Source organism: Hippoglossus stenolepis, chromosome 21 (assembly GCF_022539355.2).
Source record: "Hippoglossus stenolepis isolate QCI-W04-F060 chromosome 21, HSTE1.2, whole genome shotgun sequence".
Lineage (NCBI taxonomy): Eukaryota > Metazoa > Chordata > Actinopteri > Pleuronectiformes > Pleuronectidae > Hippoglossus > Hippoglossus stenolepis.
Genome location: NC_061503.1, coordinates 8,109,298 through 8,129,767, shown reverse-complemented (window position 1 = coordinate 8,129,767; position 20,470 = coordinate 8,109,298). Strand labels below are relative to the sequence as shown.

The following is a 20,470-nucleotide window of genomic DNA, read 5'->3' as shown; positions in this document are numbered from 1 at the left end:
CACACTCAGGCCCCCGGCTGGCCCCGCCCACACTCACTCACACACTGGCACATGTGACACAGAGATAAGAGGAGGTGAACGAGCTGGTAAATGTCGAACAATGGTGACAAAAAGTGTGAATACAGGGGTTTCCACAAGGGTAAACTTGCATGATTATGCTATAATATTATCATTATACCAGAATGGTATAATAGGTGTATTATTGCGGTGCCAAAAGGCAGAGTGGGAATTTTTGGGTGCACTTAAATTATGTGCTGGTGCATCTAAATGAACAGCTATATTTTTCATTTATTATTCAGGACAACTTAGTTGCTGTATTAGAACTAACACAGATAGATTAACGGTATGTTTTGTAATTTCTATCTGAAAAGCTTTTATTCTCATTTGTTGAAATCCTCTTCACGTCCCCATAGCTATTAGTCTATGAATGAAGTCTGTTGTTAGGACTGTGATAAACCTTTCATTCAGACCAAATAAAGTGATTGGCTAGCGTACCTGTCTGTCACTAACCGACCTGCCTGCATGCACTCGAGTCTTCAGAAGCCGTAGGGTCATACCCCTCTGAAGCAGAGACAATAGGAAGAAGTTAGCGAGCGAGTCACGGAAAGTCAGCTTGTAGCAGTTGTCAGGCAGTGCGCGTTCATGTGTTTTGGGGGCGTGGCTTTGACGGGAGGGCCAATGAGAGGGAGTGGGATGTATCGATTGCCTTTTTCTTAGGATTACCAGCCCTAGCTTTAAGTCTACATGATTGACAGGAGGTGGTTAAATTACATGTCACGCACCCAACCGTAAACAACCAGATCTCCAATCAATCATTCCCCTCTTTAACCTTTACTTGGCTTAATTAGAATTTCACCTCTACCCCATGTGGACTGTTTACCCCTTCTCCTTCCTGTCTGTCATGTCCCAACCCCACCCACCACTACACCAGCTCGACATCGCTTCCCGACCACCTCCTCCCCTGTCCTGCCACCTGCTGACATGCCCCACTTTTCAGTCTCTTGCATCAAGACTTCACCACTTTCCCCCCCACCCAACACACACTGCTTCAATAGTTCTCGGAAGCAGGAATTGCTAATTACACATTTGCACGGACCCCCACCTCCCCCACCCACCCTCTGGCAGATTTCACTGCGTGGCTGAGACACATACATGAACAGACAAACAGGAAGGGCGTGGGGGGGGGGTGGTTGTCGGGTGGGTTAGACACATTACCATCATTGATCCCTGGGCAGGGGCTAATTGACTTTCTCCTGTCTGTTTACGCTACACCATGCCCCTTACACTCTCCTGTCATTACGCACTAACACACACACACGAACATGAATACGTCTGTGAGAACATTTCTGTGGGGATAATGAAGTGTGTCAGTTATGATCAGGGGGGCTGCTCTTCCGCCTCATCCTGTCAGATGTCTCGATTTGCAGTGTCTCTCTCTTGGAGGATTTTTTTCTCTCTCTCTCTCTCACTTTCTGTGCCTTCATATTCCTCCCACCGTCTCTCATTGTCTGGGTGTTTGGTCCCTGTAAATATAGTCTATCAGTTTAGAAAGGAAAGAGACACGGTGCAATTCATGAAATGCCAACTGGGGAAAACGTGGAGTGGCAGGCCCCCCGAATGAATGAAGGGCAATTGAGCTGACATTCTGTCAACCATACCAGCCCACTTTCTCCACCCGCCACGTTCCTTGCTCGCGTCTTTCCCTTCCTCTCCGTTCCCGCAGCCCGATTCTTCTCTCTCCTCCTCCAAAGAGCAGTCTTTTAAATGGCAATAATGAAATGAAGTGATCCATCAGGTCTGCCCCTGGCGTGTGGCATTATAAAACACAAGCTCAAGCATGGAGAAAACAGCTGCTCAATCACACCACGGCCCAGTTGCCTTCAGCTGCAGTAAATAACAAAAATACCAACAGGGGACAAGGAGAGAGGCAGAATTAGGAGCAGACAAAAGGAGTAGAGAGACAGAGGGAACTAGGAGGTAATTTAAGGACAAATGGAATCAGAGATGCAGGGTTGGGGGCTGCTGACAGGCTTTGGAAATGGATCCTTACTTTGAAATATTCTTTGCATGGGCTGAACACAAACGATTGAATTATGTTTGGGCCTCGGGCTCAAATAAAGTTTCACTGCGACTGTCACATATTAATATGTTGCCCTTGTTAATATGTAATCCTCTAATTCATTGTGTTTTTTTTCTCCCCCATTAGCTTCACTGAGAAGTGGATCCCCAATGTCATCATCTCTCACCGCTACAAAGCACAAGACACGCCTGCCCGCCGAACGTTTGAACAGGCCCTGACTGGGGCATTCATGTCTGCCGTGATAAAGGACCTGAGGCCCAGCGCACTGCCCTTCGTAGCCAGCCTGATTCGCCATTACACCATGGTCGCTGTGGCTCAGCAGTGTGGTGAGGGACTGCTGTACTCTCTACATCTAATATTAGCTTTATGTTTTACCCTGGCGTTGGCGTTCCCCCCCAGTTGCGCAAGAAAATCAGTCACTTTCCAATTTTGTCCCTTCTTTGAATTTATTACAATTGCTTTTACAAATTCAGGCATTTAAATGAGGAAGTTACACGAACTGTAACATATTTTACCTGTTTTAAAATTGACATACATTTATTATAATAACTTTTTTCTTTTTGTCCCGTTACTTAATCCCAGGTCCGTTCTTGCTGCAATGCTACCAGTTAGGCAGCCAGCCAAGCACCGCCATGTTCCACAGTGAGGAGAATGGTTCAAAGGGCATGGATCCATTGGTTTTGATTGATGCCATAGCGATCTGCATGGCCTACGAGGAGAAGGAGCTGTGTAAGATCGGAGAGGTGGCACTGGCCGTCATTTTTGACGTGGCCAGCATCATCCTCGGGTCCAAGGAGAGGGTACGTAACTGGTAGGAGGATGTTGGGTACATTGTACCCATTGTTTTGCAGTTGAGATAAACTGTGTTGTTCATTGAGATAACTTAAGAAATTATCTCACTTTTATACTGTATTTATAAAATGTTTTGATTTCTGCATTTATATATGAATCAAACAGGAGACATTTCTGTCTGACTGTATTTATATTTCCTCGACAACTGCTCATACAATTTAATTGGGGGGTCTATTGCTGTGACCCAAGGAAGTACACTGTGGACAGTAACACTGACCGACAGTGATTCCTTCAGCTTGATTGACACTGCTGCAGTAGTTTTTAAATGGGAATCAATAAATCATCCTGTCCTCTGGTCTTCATCTGCAGGCGTGTCAGCTGCCCTTGTTCTCGTACATTGTGGAACGTCTTTGCGCCTGCTGCTATGAGCAGGCCTGGTACGCCAAGCTCGGTGGCGTGGTGTCCATCAAGTTCCTGATGGAGAGACTCCCCCTGATCTGGGTGCTACAGAACCAGCTCACCTTTCTTAAGGCCCTGCTCTTTGTCATGATGGACCTCACAGGAGAGGTGAGAGAAAATGAATGCATAATCAAGTATTTAGCAAATAATTCCAAAAGTAATATAAGTTATGTCACCTTTTGTCCTCCGATGATATTTTACAAACAAATGTGTAACAATTCAATCCTGGCTCTTTACTGCATTTACAAACCTATTGATTTTCACACAGGTGTCAAATGGAGCCGTTGCCATGGCGAAGACGACCCTGGAGCAGTTGCTGGTGCGCTGTGCCACTCCGCTAAAAGACGAAGAAAAGACCGAGGAGCTGCTGGCTGCCCAGGACAAGTCTTTCCACATGGTCACGCATGACCTGGTCCGAGAGGTCACCTCCCCGAACTCCACTGTCAGAAAGCAGGCCATGCACTCTCTGCAGGTGCTGGCACAGGTCACCGGCAAGAGTGTAACCGTCATCATGGAACCACACAAAGAGGTGAAACCAAGGACTGAAAATTCTTCAAAAAATTTATATTGTGATTTAATGCTGTGCTAACTTTTATGTAAAATCCACCTGAATATCCCCCCTTACCAAAAATAGACTACACTAAAGGAATTGTTTTCAATTTTGAAGCAAAACCTGGGAGCAAAATCCAAAATATCTTTTAATCCACATTAATTGTGTTTTTTAATGGGGTTCCCTTCTCTCCAGGTGTTGCAAGATATGGTTCCCCCCAAGAAACACCTGCTCCGCCACCAGCCGGCCAATGCCCAGATTGGCCTGATGGAGGGCAACACGTTTTGCACCACCCTGCAGCCCCGCCTCTTCACAATGGACCTCAATGTCATGGAGCACAAGGTGTTCTACACAGAGGTATGCAAGACGCAGGAGTCATTGTCATCAAGAAAAATCACCTTTTCAGACCGTTTCTTTATACATCATATTAATACATGTCTTTAATCACTACTTTAGCTGTTTTGATTATTGACCTCTGACATTTTTTGTGTTTTTTCCCGTCCATTCAAGCTGCTAAACCTGTGTGAGGCAGAGGATGCTGCTCTAATGAAGCTGCCATGTTACAAGAGTCTCCCCTCCCTGGTTCCCCTCCGCATTGCTGCCCTCAGTGAGTAGAACACACCTCAAGTGTTTTGTTTTATTACTGGAGATTTGTGATTGATGCTTAAATTGTGCTTAATATACTGTACACTATAATCCTCAATCTTAGTGACATTTTTAATAGATTTTATTAAGTTTTTTAAACATTTTATTGGTATACCGACTTTCATGTTTGCTTAGTTTTTTGGGGATAATTGGTGTTGACTGTATCTTTATTTCACCACTGTGAAACTGGATTGTTAATTTGTTCACCAACATCTTAGTTTATTTATTTAACTGAAATGACTTCTTGTTTTGTTTAGAATATTTTATTGATATGATTTATCTCTTGTCTGTCTGTAGATGCCCTGGCAGCCTGTAATTACCTGCCCCAGTCCAGAGAGAAGATTATTGCCGCTCTGTTCAAAGCCCTCAACTCCACCAACAATGAACTACAGGAAGCAGGAGAGGCGTGCATGAGGAAGGTCAGTGTAAGAACTAGGTGCCAGCTTTTCACATTATGATGCATAGAAATAGATTTTGCCTCTCAAACCAATCTTCTTTACCATGTAAAACCAGTGCATTTTGTTGTAGAATAGACACTTTTAAAGAACTCAATGATTTCCTATATTTCCAAAATTTTTAAACTGAATATCATCATAAAAAGTGTTTAGTTTGGCTTTTTCAGGGTTTGGATTCACCCAAAACCTGGTGAAATTTTCAGGGCGACCAAATTTTGTAACTTAAAAATGTGTGTTGCCAGGCAACACCATCTTTGCTTTTACTTCACTTCGATCTTCACATTTTTACTTTTACTCCCAGTTTACATCACTCACTTCAATTGCAACTCCTTTTGAGCAAGCAAGCAGCCTGAGAGCCACTGACATGACCTTTCTAAACCTGGATTAAAGTCTCTCCACTGTCGACCCTGTGCTTTCATCTCTTAATTTATCTTTCTGAATCTTTATGCTATTTTAGGTTTTGCTTATTTTGTATATTTAGTTTTGAAAGTGTAGTTTTTTTTAAATTATCTGGATTTTGTCCTTTTTCGCTCTATTAGCGTTTTATCTATATCACTCAGGTCATGCGCCATCTTCACAGTCCTTTGTTAATCCTACCCTCGTAGTATTTCCCCACCCAGTTGTCTTCATATAGACCTCCCTTTGCTTTATCACACTCTCCCTGAACCAGGCCTGGCGCTATTCATCAAAGTATCCACACCATCGTAACCTCTATCCATCTACCCTCCCGAGCTCTATGTCCCTTCTCCCTTCCATTTCTGTGACCTTCATTTTCTTCCCTTACTACTGTCACTCCTTTTCACTATCCTGTGATTTATTTATTTTATTTAATTTTTCTCTTGGCCCGGCCGTTCTCTGATCTCCCTCCATTCTTTCATCTCTGCCCTGCTCGCACTAATGAGCGTTGCCATGGCCCAATCGATACAGGATGGAGTGTTTGTTCTCAGCACTGAGAGGAAAATGAATGTGGCTGCCATGCATCATTCCCCTCACGTCTTTTGTGAGGTTGTGGGTGTGCGTCATCAGCGTTGGCATGTGTGCTTGTTTAAGGCTGGCCGTGCCCTCATTTGTGTGGCCTTAGTTTCTTAATGGAGACACAAGGGTAGTGAGCAGTTCATGGGTGCCAGAAAGCCCGACAAGGCCTGGTCTGATGTGGAGGAAGAATGATTTGTGGATGGCAAATTAAAATGAATGATTTATTGTGTTACATCTGATATGAATAATAATTTATTTAATTTATCACCTATCACACGCACACAACACAAGCCTGTATTTTGAGCTATGATTTCCAGAGATAAATAACTTCAGTAGAAGCATATTTTGGATTATAATTAATTTAAGAATTGTAAAAAGTTTATTTGAAAATGTTTAACAGTGCTAATCCTGTCTTCTATTGTAGTTCCTGGAAGGTGCTACCATTGAGGTGGACCAGATCCACACTCACATGCGCCCCCTATTAATGATGCTGGGTGACTACCGCAGCCTGACGCTCAACGTGGTGAACCGCCTCACCTCCGTCACACGCCTTTTCCCCACCTCTTTCAACGACAAGTTCTGTGATCAGATGATGGTGAGAAACCTCGAAGTCTGTCTTTTCACCATCACAGCAACTTTGCAACCAAACTTTTAACTGTGGCAGGGTCAGTGCAACGATTTGAATCATATATTATTTAAGTATCGGCCTCGGACGTTGCATTAACATCTGTTCTGAGCGGTCCGATCACAATCCGACAGCGTCAAGTTCGTCTGTTCACACCTAACATTAAAATCCTTTCTAAATTGGTCTCATGTGAGCACTTGTGATTACTCACTTCCCCGCTCTCTATGCAAATAATCATTAACTTCATTTGTGCTTGCGAAGAATAAATTCATTCACCAAATTTTCAGGGTGCATCTGTTTCAGACCTGTACTTAGTGAAGACTTAGTGTACTTCATGTTCGTACTCACAACCATAACAGGCAGGAGTAAACATAACAATGTCATTATAAAAACAAAACCTACATGTATGTGGCTAAAGATGTGGACTGCCTCAGTATATTTCAGTGTTGCATATGCAAGTCAATATTTTAAATTGATGGGAACACTTGCTATCACACTCCTTGGCAGCATAGGTAATACTTATGAGGTAAATTTGTTACTTATTACTGTGATCTTCAGTTATTTACTTATTCAGTCCTTGCTGGTGCCATGTTCTGCTTATTGAGCTAGGCACATGCACAGACTACACTACAAACTACTTACGTAGAGTCTAAATCTTATCTTGTTGCCTCTTTCCTTCTCAGCAACACCTGAGGAAGTGGATGGAGGTGGTTGTAATAACCCACAAGGGAGGCCAGCGAAGCGATGGCAGTGTAAGTATACACTGTTTACTGTGTCCCATACCCATACTTTACAGCACTCAGAGATGTATCACAAACGCAAAACTTTCATCACACAGTGAAGCATAGATTTAGCAGGATTTAGTTGCAATCCTGCTTGACTAAAATACAGCTGTATACTGTCTAAACCAATAGCTTGCACCAAAGTGGGAAAGAAATTGCCCCTCACACACACAAAGCCATCGTCACATGTAGTCAACACCTCCTCAACGTGGCCTCCTCCCAGATGAGTTGTGAGTGGCCATATTACAATCAATGATTAATTAGGCGCCAGGCAGGCGGTGGTGGGCCCAGCGCTGTGTCGTCTCATTATCTTCCCGACAGATAACCTTGTAAAGGCAGAGAAAAGGTGAGAGAGAAAGAGAGGGGGGTAAAACAGCTGCCTCCCCCTCGGAGAAATAAAAGACATTTTTTTTCCCCCCTCTTGCCCCATCTCAAAATGATGTGCTTAATTAGATGCAAATTGGCCCTTTGTCTCTCCCTCCTTCCAGCCCGTGGTCGTTGTGCCTGTTGACAGCAATGCTGGCAGTGACAACAAAGCAAGGGTCGTAGGGTCAATTAGCCAAGCCCGATAAAGACAAAAACTGGAGAACGAGGGATGGAGCGGGGCCGGAAGGGATGGTCAGGAGACATGTGGGCGGGAAAGAGGGTTTTTACAGGCAGGAGGAGGAGGATATGGAGTAGAGTAATGAGGTGTGAGTATAGAGCTAGAATGGGGGGAAACATTATTTCAGGCTACATCCACACAACTATACATGCGACCAAGAGTCTTTGAAGTGCGACTACAATTTTTCCTTGGTCTCACCGGTACACTAAACATTTAGCTGGTCTGTCTCTGTATTTAATCGACTCGTGTGGCTTCCTCATCTCATCTCCTCTGCAGAGTTTACACTCACACACACCCTGACACACGGACAGTGAAGCGGAGATAGAAGAGAGGAAAGTTCGTAAACGTTAACAAGGCGGTTTGTCGGGCAAGACGAGACACCAGGACATCAGTGCTAAAGTTACCAGAATGATCCGTATTCATAATGCGACACCATTGATTAAGAACTAAATCCATGTGATTGTCTGTGTGAAGAGAGGGACAGAGACGAGCACACACACACACACACACACACACACACACACACACACACACACACACACACACACACACACACACACACACACACACACACACACACGATCCTAGAGAAAATGCTGGAATACTTAATACCTAAAACATTACAAAGCCAAAAGCTCATCTAAATCATAACTATCTTGTTTACTGAGCTGGTAACAAATTCTGTGCCAAATGTTCACTATGTATTCAAGTGCAATTTTTGTTAACAGAGCTAGACAGTCCATTTTATTTATTGTTTTGTGTTGACTGTGGTTTAATTTAGTGGTTTTATTTATTTAGGATATTTTAATGTTTTTAACTCTAATTAAAATGTCAGACTGATTATTCTTTAGAATTAAGTTCATTACTCTTCGAAAGGGTGTACTTGCATGATTATGCAAGATTATTATTATCATTATACCAGTGGTTTAAAATGGTTTCACAATGATTACAATATCATATATCGCAATAATTTGTGGGACAATATATCATCCAACAAAATGTGTTATTGTGACAGGCCTACCTTGATATTTTTAATAATGCACCAAGTTAGAGGTTTCCCTGTTCAGTTTATAGTTTTAGTTCTCTGAGAATTTCTTCCATATCCAAGCAAAATTGGTATTGTATAATGAAATATCCTTAAATTACCAATTAATTTATCGGAACTGTATAAAAATGGTATAATAGGTGTATTATTGGGGTGCCAAAAGGTGCCCTGCGCGGTTTTATCCACCCGTGGTTTGTTCCGAGGTCATTGGTAAAAGCTGCTGCTGTCCCATTCATTTCACTATCACCCTGTCTTATCTCTTCACCCTCCATATTGAACAGAGACAGACAACACACAGCCACACAAAAATGCACACATACTGCTTTGCTGACTTTGATCATTGTCTCCCCCGTTCCGGTACAGCCTGCGTTGGAGGGCGTTGAGGTGAGATGTGACCTGGTGTGGCGCCCCCTGTTGGTGACTGTCAGTGATTGTAACGTAGTTTAACCAATGTTGTGCTGTCGAACTGATGCAATGTTGTGGTAGTAGTGCTGGTGAAGTCACCCTGTATTTCTGTGTCTGTTTGTCTGTGAGCGTCTTTAGAAATGTTACAGTCATCTTAGCTTTGATCTAACCTCATGTTTTGACTTTAAAAAGTCCAGTTCTTTTTTTTTTAGATATTGCGAGTTTTATGAAGATAATAATACATGTTGTCCTTTTATTTGTTTGTAGTCTGTGCATTTAATACAATAACTCATGTGACTCTGGTCCTCTGCAAGTTTTATACCTAATGATGACAGATGTCATTTTCAGTCTCTTGACTAAAATTCATCCTCGTCTTTCCACAGTGGCTGTCCATCGAGACTATCTGTCAGAAATTATGTCCGTGTCTCGTCCCATCATGTTTCAAAAAGTTTCATCTGCTCCCTTCTTCCCTCTGTTCTCTTTTTTTCTGCCTCTGTAGGAGATGAAGATCTGTTCTGCCATCATCAACCTTTTCCACCTGATCCCCGCCGCACCGCAGACTCTGGTCAAACCTCTGCTGGAGGTCGTCATGAAGACAGAGAGAGCCATGCTCATAGAGGTAGGACAGCAGCTTCATTTATTTATACGGACTTAAAGCCCTACTTTGATGTAGTGGCTTAAAATACATCATAGATGTGCAGAGTGTGAACACCATTTGAGGAGTAGCAAGTAAATTCTAGAGCACTGCTAACACTACAGTGATGAGGATGAGGGAAAAAAAGCTTGAAGATAAAATCGATCATAGTTCTGCTTTAATGGATGTCACAGTGAACATCTGTAATCAGCAAAGATCTTCAGGAGAAAGTGATCTAAATCTGTATTTGTGTTCATCATGATTTGATTCCCTTCTTTCCTTTTTTTCTGTCTAATTCCTCTGCGGTTCTCTTCTCCTCCTTCCTGTGCCAGGCCGGCAGTCCATTCCGGGAGCCCTTGATCAAGTTTCTGACACGTCACCCGTCTCAAACAGTAGAGCTGTTCATGATGGAGGCTACGCTCAACGACCCCCAGTGGAGCCGCATGTTCATGGTCAGAAGCCGGCAGCTCTTAGCTGCAGCCCCCTCAGTCATTTCATTGACACATTTGCCATTAGAACAGCATTTTGCTTTTTTTGCTGTCTCAGTAATGGGCTATAATCAGGGATATATTGGCTGTTGCGAGGCTCAGTGGTCCTTCTTAAAACCAAATCGAGATGGATCACTCCCTGTTGTTACGGTTGTTGAGCCAGACCAGAATGTAGTTCTCTAGTCTTACTAAATCTTATGTGTGTGTGTTTGTTCATATACAGAGTTTCCTGAAACACAAAGATGCCAAGCCGCTAAGAGACGTGCTGGCCTCTAATCCTAATCGCTTCGTCCCCCTGCTGGTTCCTGCCGGCACTGCAGCAACTGTTCGCCCTGGGTCTCCTTCTACCACCACAGCCAGACTGGACCTGCAGTTCCAAGCCATCAAGGTATACACATTTTCATTACATTTCTGTTGAGGTAAACATCCATCACACACACCTACACACATTTATTGGCAGGTGAACTAATTCCACCATTTAAACCTTATTTGTTCTTCCTGTCTGTGTAGATCATCAGCATCATTGTGAAGAATGATGAAGGTTGGCTGGCAGGGCAACACTCCCTGGTCAGCCAGCTCAGACGGGTCTGGGTCAGCGAGGCCTTCCAGGAGAGACATCGCAAAGACAACATGGCTGCCACCAACTGGAAGGAGCCGAAGCTGCTGGCCTTCTGCCTGCTGAGCTACTGCAAGTAAGTACAGACATTCAAATTGTAATGGGAATGAAACGCGTCTAAATGTCCGACAAAGTTGTTGTTTGAGATCAGATGACGGGGAACTGTCGAGTCTGTCCTCCCTCAAGAGCTACTGCAGATGAAACTTTGGACCGAGCATTACTCTCAAATTAACAATGGTATTAATAGAGTGTAAACACATTAGCTTGTGTAAGGACCGTAAGCCAATAATTCTAACAAACTAAAATGTTATTCCAATCACAAATGACTTCCTCCCCCACTGACACTAGACACTCAGCAGATGTTTATTTTAGACCCTGCAATTAACCCTCAATCACTGCAGGCATTCATTTTAGATTGCATGTGTTCAGTCACCCTTTTTAAAAATGTTTATTAGCAGAATCCCATTGTTATCAAAGTCTATTTTAAAATGACGGCACACAGTATGACTTGTTCACATGAGACATATCTCCTGCTACCTCTCACTGTATATTTCCTCGATAGGCGTAACTACTCCGAGATTGAGCTGCTGTTCCAGCTGCTGCGGGCCTTTACGGGTCGTTTCCTGTGCAACATGACCTTCCTGAAGGAATACATGGAGGAGGAGATTCCCAAGAACTACTCCATCGCCCAGAAACGGGCCCTGTTCTTCCGCTTTGTCGAGTTCAATGACCCACACTTCAATGATGAGCTCAAAGCGAAGGTACGCACATAGGAACTCAGCAAGGAAGTAAATGAATGACTACATGCTACATGGATCTGAAATCCTCCAAGGCTTTTATTACTTTGCAAATGATCTTTTGGGATTAGCACTGAAATAATGATGATACACAGTGTTACTGACCACGAAGTAAAAGATTAGCTGTATTTCGCTTGTTGCTTGGCTTTATAAGCATAATGTGACCACAACAGTTGACACAATCACCCAGCATTTGACAAGGATCCAATTTAAGTGGTGAAATAAGCAGAACTTTGGATTGCATTGATTGATGGATGAATATGAATGTTTGTGTACAATGTCTGAACTGAGTCGTTATATCCTCCATCTGTTGAAAACATTTCAAGGGAGGGAATAAAGGCTTTGGCAGCATTATTTTTATATTTCTCCACTATTCTGGCATGGCAATACTAGAACAGTACTTATTTTTGGACTTAAAAAACATGCGATAGAAAAGTACACATTTTGACAAGCACATACATTTTTTTAAATTTATGTGCTGCTCATGTAGCCCATAGTTGAAAAAAAAAAATTTTTGAAGAGAGTTTTGAATGTGTTGCTTTTTGTCTGTAAAATGGATTTAAAACATTATTGACTGATCATTCTGCCCATTCCTGAGCTCAAAAATGGATTATAAAACATGTAGCTAACTTCTTTGAGCATCACCCCAGCTTACCTTCTGTGCTTCTTCAGTGGGGGAAATGCAGGAGTGGAGGGACCTGATCTGTGTGACTTTTATGGTTGGTGTATTCTGTAGCAGAAGTTCTTTGATGGAGTCAGAAAGGTCATTTTGTCTGGTTGGAGACCCTCAGAGGCTCACAGATGAATGCTTCTGTCCTCCACCTGACCTGCTGCTGCCAGCATTACAGTCGTTGGAGCTGCTTTTTAATTAAGCTCATTCTCTCGAATGCGTGTGCTCCACGCATACACACACATAGACGCATGCGCCCGCACACATATTTTGCGCAGCTGTAACAGGCACACGACCTGGCACAGAGGAGCAACAGCGCTGCTGTTAAGTACAAAACGGGTCAGTTGGGAAGGGCTGCCCTGGCACTCGGTAGCACAGAGCCAAATGGCGGTCTGGAAAGAACACAAAACTGTGCACTGTACAGCTGGCGAATGTGTCCAAATCCAAGGACACACTTGTGTCTATGATGTTGCTCAGTCCACCCTGTTCTTTTTGCAAATTTTCAGCTTGTGTTGCTTCAGCAGCATATGGACCAGAAAAAGAGACAAAGTAAAGGCAGACAGAGTCCAGCTGAATAATTGTGCTGCTGTCGTTCCAGGCCCAAATGCTGCTTTTTAATTTTTAGCAGCACTGAGCCTACAGTACTACCACCCCAACAGAATTGTGTTGTTTTTCCCTTAATTGTTCTCTCTGGTGCCCAGCAGATGTTAGCTGTGTGGCGTGTGTGTGTGGTGTGTGCGTGCGTGCGTGTGTCGGTGTGTCAGAAAGAGAGATGATGTGTTTCTGTGTGAATATGTTTTTTGTTGAGTGTGAGTGGTACCTCCACCGACATTTGAATAATTGCCTTTCGCATTTTCCCAGAAGCATAATAACATAGGACCGTGTGCGTGCGTGTGTGTCTGTAATTTGTGTTTGTGCTCGTGTTCTTGTGTAGCATCACTGAGATTAAGAGTTTGTCACTTTTATCAAGACACAGAATATAGTGTGTGTATGTGTGAGAGAGAGAAGGAGAGAGAGAGAGGAGAGAGACAATATGATAAAGCAGCAATGAATTATCTGTGATAGCACACACTGACCTAATGCTGCTGGTGTTGCATATTTTGTTCTTTCCAAACTGTTCTCACTGAAAAAAAGCTTTTGTGCTGCTTTTTGATTCAAAAACGTTCTACTTTTCATAGATTTCAAGCAGACAAACAAACATGTGGATGAAATCCATGAATCATCGTGCTTCTGTTTCACATTCGTCATCACATCCAGTGTAGCACAAATACACAGTTTTTAAAAAATGCTTTTAGTGCTGGTAGTGACCATTATTTATGACTTCCTGTGGCTACTTCACAATAAAACTCCAGGAACCATAGTAGCACTGCATCACAAACACATACTCAACACAACAGTATGGAAATGAGATTTAAGATAATTAAGACATCTACAGAAATGGATCTAGCCTACTTGCCCAGTGGTATTATGTGCACACACATGCAGCAAAACACACAGCCTGCAGGATCACATCCTCTAATGGGATGGCATTACAAAAACATGTCTGCGATCCTACAGTGATTGATATCAGAGAACTTAAAGTCTCAGGAACACACTTGTGCTCCACGCATTGTGTCTTCATTTAAGGGGCGTGCGTGCGCTTCTGCATGCGCACCAGTCTTATCAACACATGCATTGTGCAGAACGTGTGTGAGTAATGCGTTAATGAAGGCGCTGGAACATATGCTGCCACAGCTCGTTCTGCACTGAGCAATGCCCTGTCCTCCCCAATGATGGATTGAAAATGGGGTTCATTAACAGATAGCAGCTTCTTTAATAAATGCAGTCGTTAGTTGTACCGTGGTGGGGTTATTCGGCATTTTACTGGCTAATCGGGCCTTTGTTTTCGCTCCCAAATACCTGGCAACTATCCTGCAGGTTACTAAATAGTGTTTTAAGCCTTCCCTCAGCAGTAGTTTAGATTTCTTTCTTTCAATGCCTATGTATTAATTTGGAAAACATAATCCGGTTCTCTTCTTTAGTATTCTCAAGAGCTGTAAATTGTATGATTTTTAACTGTCAGACATTTTGTTATCATCATTTTAGTTCGCATTTGATGTTTTTTAACTTGAAGTCTGTCTTCAATGTTTCTGAGTAAAGTTTTCCCTTGTTGGTGAATCAAATTTTTTTCCTGCCATTATAAATCTGCCTGCATCACTTTAACTTTAATCACTTAATAATGTGCCGTTGAGAGTTGTGCAGTTTTTTTTAAATGCATCTTTGGAAGGACCGCACCGGGAGATCTCACTGATTAGTTTCACCTTCCTTGAAGGAGTCCTTTCACTGAAATCATCGGTTTTAGCCTTTTGAAACTCAAAGCTGTGAAAGTTACATTTTCCCTTTAATTAACTAGAACATTTTTTGGGGTTTTCTTATCATTATAATCAATCCAATGTGCTTTTCTTTTTTCCTAGGTGCTGCAACACATCTTGAATCCAGCCTTCCTGTGCAGCTTTGAGAAGGGGGAAGGTGAGCAGCTGCTTGGGCCGCCCAACCCTGAAGGAGACAATCCTGAAAGCATCACTAGTGTCTTCATCACCAAGGTAAACATCCACACTTGCAGGCATTGTCTTTCCTCTTATCAATATCTTTCTTCATTATTATTGATTACAAAAATATTTGGCAACTAATTTAGTAATCGATTAGTCGGGTCTGTTTATAATGCACGACGCACACGGTGTGATGAACCTAAAGAGAGAAACCATGAAGGAACTCTGCTTCTTCTTCTTCGTCCTCCTCTTCTCTTGGTTTACTGGAGGATCGTAAACAACTTTAGGTCCATACCGCTGTGATAATGTGCTGCTGTGTCATGTGAAATCAGCTTTACACAAGTTTTCTTTGAGGTTCTAACGTAAAAAATGTTCACACACATTTAACGACCGTTGCCTCCCCTATTAAACGAGGAGAAAGCCACGAGAAAGCAGCAGCAATGATTTGAACATAGCGGAAACGCTGACTTCGTCTCTCCATCAGTCTCTGATTTCATTACCTGCTGCATTTCCTCTCATAATCTCTTATCAGTACCAAACATCTCCATACTCAGTCATCATCAACTGCGTCCCACTTGGTCTGATTCTTCTCCTCTTCTTAATCGCTGACATCCTATCTTTCTCTTCTTCCTTTTTGTCTCTTCATCCATCTTTATTTCTTCCCCCCCCTCCAACCATCCCACCGCCTCCTCTTTTCCATCACGTTTCATTCATCAGGCCAGGCTATAATTCCTCTTGTAAATGTCATGGTGTGACCATGCTAAAGGTCAGCATGTTTGTTTGTGCTGTGGCAGATCTCATCACTGACTAACACCGGTCCTAATGGCTGCTAATGGCTCCTCTATGGTCTGGTTAAAACTCATTTCCTCACTTACCTCCCTCTCTCTGTCTGCTCTATCTCCTCTCTAGGGAATTCACATGGTGATGTGTGTACTTGGGTGGTGGGGGGGGGGGCTGTTTTTTTTGAAAAAAGGTTCTCAATATGTGAAAAGGTAGATTGCTGTTGTGCTGCAGTGTCATTCAAATGTAATTTTGGGAAGTAAACATTACTCAGAACTGCAGTATACTTGTAGCCTGTCGTCGCCAGACCAATTTGCATCTGTGAATGGGTCTAGAACCTCTCAGGTCATTTCAGATTTCCAAGGGACATTATCAAACCTACAGCCAGACAGTGCAACGAGCGAAAAGCGTGACTTAGCTGAGAGGGACAGAAAATGTCAGCATTCAGGTGTTGCTTGTTCTTCTTTTGGAGAAAATATACCATCCAGTTGTAATATAGCATCGGTAGCAAATTCAACAGACTTCTCCACAACAGCTGAATGAGGAAGCGATTTCCGGGAAACTAATATACTGTAAAGATGTGGTATCAGATTGGTACATAGATTCACGTAGGCACAGAGGACTTTTCGGCAGTGACCGTGGCATATCTGACGGTGTTGGAACATCTCTAGTTGAGGTGCACGATGTAATCTAATGATCTATTGACGTCTGTTGCAGTTGTTAAGAATTACAGCCACAGTAACAGATCGAGGCGTTTTTGTTTTACTCACCAAACATCATAACTATTGAACCAACAATCTTTAACCCCCCACCTCCCGCTCCTTCGCTTCCAGGTTTTGGACCCCGAGAAGCAGGCCGACCTTCTGGACTCACTGCGGATCTGCCTGCTGCAGTTCTCCACCCTGCTGGTGGAGCACGCTCCCCACCACATTCACGACAACAACAAATCACGCAATAGCAAGCTGCGGCGCCTCATGACCTTTGCTTGGCCGTGCCTGCTGCCCAAAGCCTGCGTGGATCCTGCCTGTAAATACAGCGGTCACTTGCTTCTGGCCCACATCATCGCCAAGTTTGCCATCCACAAGAAGATTGTCCTGCAGGTGAGGAGGATTTCGAAGAGAGAAAGGGAAACTCTGGAGCACGGGTTTGACTTAACTCAAAACCTTAAATAGAGAATAACCATAAAACAAGCAAATTTGTTTAGCAGATGTAAAATACACAGAATGAATTAAAACTATGCAGAAAAAGATGTAACAGGAAAATCATCCAGATGACAAAGACTCAACTGAAATTAAATAACAGCTGAATACATGATAGAAGATACTTACCAGGACGCTTAGTGTGTGAATGGTGCTTATGGAGAGATTTATGTTACTATAGTGGAATTGAGAATGTGGTATGTGTGTATATTTTTGCAAGAGAGCAAGAAAATAAGTGTGTATGCTTATCTGTACTGCCTGAAATCCAAATCCAATGAAATATGAATGTATGTATATGAATGAAATGTAGAAAGAGAAACAGTTTTTAAAGGGTTAGAAAAAAACAAAAAGGAGAAGACATTTCCTTTAAGTATGGTTTGTTTCCTTGGTCTAGGTCTTTCACAGCCTGCTGAAGGCCCACACCATGGAGGCGCGGGCCATTGTGCGGCAGGCCATGGCCATCCTCACCCCGGCTGTGCCCGCCCGCATGGAGGACGGCCACCAGATGTTGACCCACTGGACCCGGAAAATTATTGTAGAGGAGGGACACACGGTACCGCAGCTCGTCCACATACTGCATCTCATCGTGCAGCACTTCAGGGTAAGAACATGAACAGTAGTGCACTGGTCAATAGTGAGCATCCTCCTTCAAATCCATCACAATTGAAAATATTGATTCCCAGCGTATTCATATTCATCTGGGTGGTGCCACAAGGAGTGAGGGGAAACTCTTGTGTACATCCGCAGTAATTTCTTGCTACTGTCAGCTCGCTGCTTATTATGGTTTTCAGCAACTGTAGGAAACCACACTCGGGTAAAGATTGAAAGAGCCAATTTTTACTTAAACTTAATCGTATGGCAACTCCTCAAACAAGAAAGTAAAAATCTGTATCATAATTTATGGCACAGTTACTAGTTTTTACGATATTAGTTCTCTAAACTTGAGTTTTATACTGGCAGTAACCATCACAATGGTGCTGTGCTCTGTTGTTTCCTTGTCAACAGCTGGATCATTAACTCTGGGCAGTGAAGTTGATGGTAGCCGCCTGTTGCCTGTAATCCCCTTAATACAGATACATCCTCAGACACACCCTCCGTAGTAATAATCAGCGGAGTCAAAGAGCCGACTCGCCTGTGTACGAGCACCAGCGAAGGATCATTGGCCTTTATGTTCGCCATCTTCCTTCGATTCCAGAAACACTTTCTGCCCTCTCGCTCCTCCGTCTGACGCTCGCTCGCCTCGCCAGTCAGAGACCGCGACAGTCTCTTAGCAGAAGACTGACATTTTCCTCAGCTCCCCTCTCTATCTCACTGACAGGCTGCTCTCCCTGGGCCAGATGACTAATCTAATGTAATCACATCAGCATAATTACACTGGGGAGGAGATAATGACAGACAGATGAGTGTGTGTGTGTGTGTGTGTGTGTGTGTGTGTGTGTGTGTGTGTGTGTGTGTGTGTGTGTGTGTGTGTGTGTGTGTGTGTGTGTGTGTGTGTGTGTGTGTGTGTGTGTGTGTGTGTGTGTGTGTGTGTGATATCAAGAAATAGAGAGATGGCGTGCATGTTTTTTTTTTTCTGTGCGCACACATGATGGACAGGGCTTAGCCGCTCCGTCATTAAGGGGCTGTGAAGTCCTGCTCTATTGACTATAATTACCCTCAAAGTGTGAAGCTTTAATATTCTTTGACACTGGCAACAGCCCTCAGATAGACATCTCATCTCTTGCTCTTTTGTCTGGCTGTGTGTCTGTGTTTCAGAGTCCCAGTTCAGTTTGTGATGAAGCTAAGTGACTCTTGAGTTTGAATGCTCGGGGCTAAGTGTGTGTCATCATGTCCTTGAGACTAAGTGGGAATACGACTTTAAAGTTTGCCTCTTCTGACGTGTCTCAGAAAGACTTAGGACCCATTTCAACTTTGCTCTAGATTTTGGGACGATAACTCATCCAAAGTATAGTCAACGCAGAAGAAATTACACTTTTCCTGTAGATGAAGGCAGTTGGCTTTGACTAGACACAAGTCAGTGGCTGTGGTCAGTTCATGGGACTCTCAGTTGACCTGAAAAAAACAAACAGGGTCTTGGGAAACATCAAATGTTGTTCTAGGGTGAGAGAAGCAAAATGACATGGATACAACTGCTTTTCCGATACATAGACCAGCAACAGGTCTTGCGGTCTGGATTGTTTTGTCTGGATGCTAAGGCAACAGGAAGGAGTCTCATTTAAATGTGCTTATTATGGCAAAACTGTCAATTTAACACCATGATAAACAGTTTAAAAGTGGCATTGAGGCAAAACACTCTTCTGAGGTGAGGTTCTCCTCATCTTTTGAGGATGCTCTCAGACGTTACGCAAACCAAAGTTAGACTTAAATATAAAAGACTACACAAAATAAGTATGCAATTTGCAATTGCAATTTGGGGTTTTACATGAAGCCGAGTGCCATGGGTCTTTGTTTTTGTTCTTATTCTTGAAACCATGTAGGCGCCAGTTGGGAAATAAGAGTAGTTAGGCATGATAAATGTCTTTGGTGGTCTCACAAAGATGGGCGGTTCTTGCAAAACAGGGTTGTTTCTTATCTTATAATCTTAAAAGAATTTATCACTCATTTTCCACTTGTCCATACTTTCTGCATCTGTTTGGTGCGAGTGTTCAAGTAAGATGTCCAGATAAAAGTAGAGTAAAAAAAAGAAATACAGGCCTAAAGCTACAGGATCATTTTATATTAAAGATTGAGTTCTGTATGTACCCTTCTTCCATCTGCTCAGCATGGTTGACTATCACTGCTCACTGTATTGGCATCAGTGAACGTCTGACATTGATGCTTTAGGAAAAGAAAATACAGTCTGGTTTTGTGTAGATGAGTAAAAGTGAACAAGATATTCAATATTTTTACACTCACTGCTTAATCGTGTATTTTATTATTTTTTACACATGCTTACTTCAATTTTTTCCTTCCAGGTTTACTATCCAGTGCGCCACCACCTGGTGCAGCACATGATCAGTGCAATGCAGCGTCTGGGCTTCACCCCCAGTGTGACCATCGAGCAAAGGAAACTGGCTGTTGACCTGGCTGAGGTGGTCATTAAGTGGGAATTACAGAGAATCAAAGACCAACAGGTGTGTTCGTGGATTTTGTAAATACACACAGATTCACACCTCAATGCAGACACCGAAGCTGCCTGAACTACACACTGTTTGCATTAGGGCTACATGATATATCGGAAATTTATCGTGATATCAACATGTGAGATATTCGTTTCGCAAAAGACTGCTTGAACTGCGATAAATGGTGTTTTGTCTGCCATGCATTCACACTTTGCATGTCATCATGTAGGAGCTGGTCAG

At 43.0% G+C, this 20,470-nt stretch overlaps 1 protein-coding gene across 5 annotated transcripts in view; it reads left to right on the top strand.

Annotated features, from left to right (window-relative positions):
- The window catches only part of LOC118100455 (transformation/transcription domain-associated protein), a 79,032-nt gene that overhangs the window by 14,225 nt on the left and 44,337 nt on the right, over positions 1-20,470 (top strand). For 3 of the 5 annotated variants that reach the window (XM_035145599.2, XM_035145595.2, XM_035145597.2), the window contains 19 exons: positions 2,207-2,406; positions 2,663-2,880; positions 3,242-3,439; positions 3,600-3,860; positions 4,077-4,238; positions 4,392-4,488; positions 4,824-4,945; positions 6,381-6,551; positions 7,265-7,333; positions 9,376-9,396; positions 9,917-10,036; positions 10,384-10,503; positions 10,763-10,927; positions 11,050-11,231; positions 11,718-11,916; positions 15,076-15,204; positions 16,764-17,030; positions 17,524-17,730; positions 20,084-20,242. In XM_035145599.2, the coding sequence (XP_035001490.1) occupies positions 2,207-2,406; positions 2,663-2,880; positions 3,242-3,439; positions 3,600-3,860; positions 4,077-4,238; positions 4,392-4,488; positions 4,824-4,945; positions 6,381-6,551; positions 7,265-7,333; positions 9,376-9,396; positions 9,917-10,036; positions 10,384-10,503; positions 10,763-10,927; positions 11,050-11,231; positions 11,718-11,916; positions 15,076-15,204; positions 16,764-17,030; positions 17,524-17,730; positions 20,084-20,242 (3,067 nt within the window). The remainder of the gene's footprint in view (positions 1-2,206; positions 2,407-2,662; positions 2,881-3,241; positions 3,440-3,599; positions 3,861-4,076; positions 4,239-4,391; positions 4,489-4,823; positions 4,946-6,380; positions 6,552-7,264; positions 7,334-9,375; positions 9,397-9,916; positions 10,037-10,383; positions 10,504-10,762; positions 10,928-11,049; positions 11,232-11,717; positions 11,917-15,075; positions 15,205-16,763; positions 17,031-17,523; positions 17,731-20,083; positions 20,243-20,470) is intronic. The other 2 variants (XM_047338285.1, XM_035145598.2) reach the window with 1 other exon arrangement.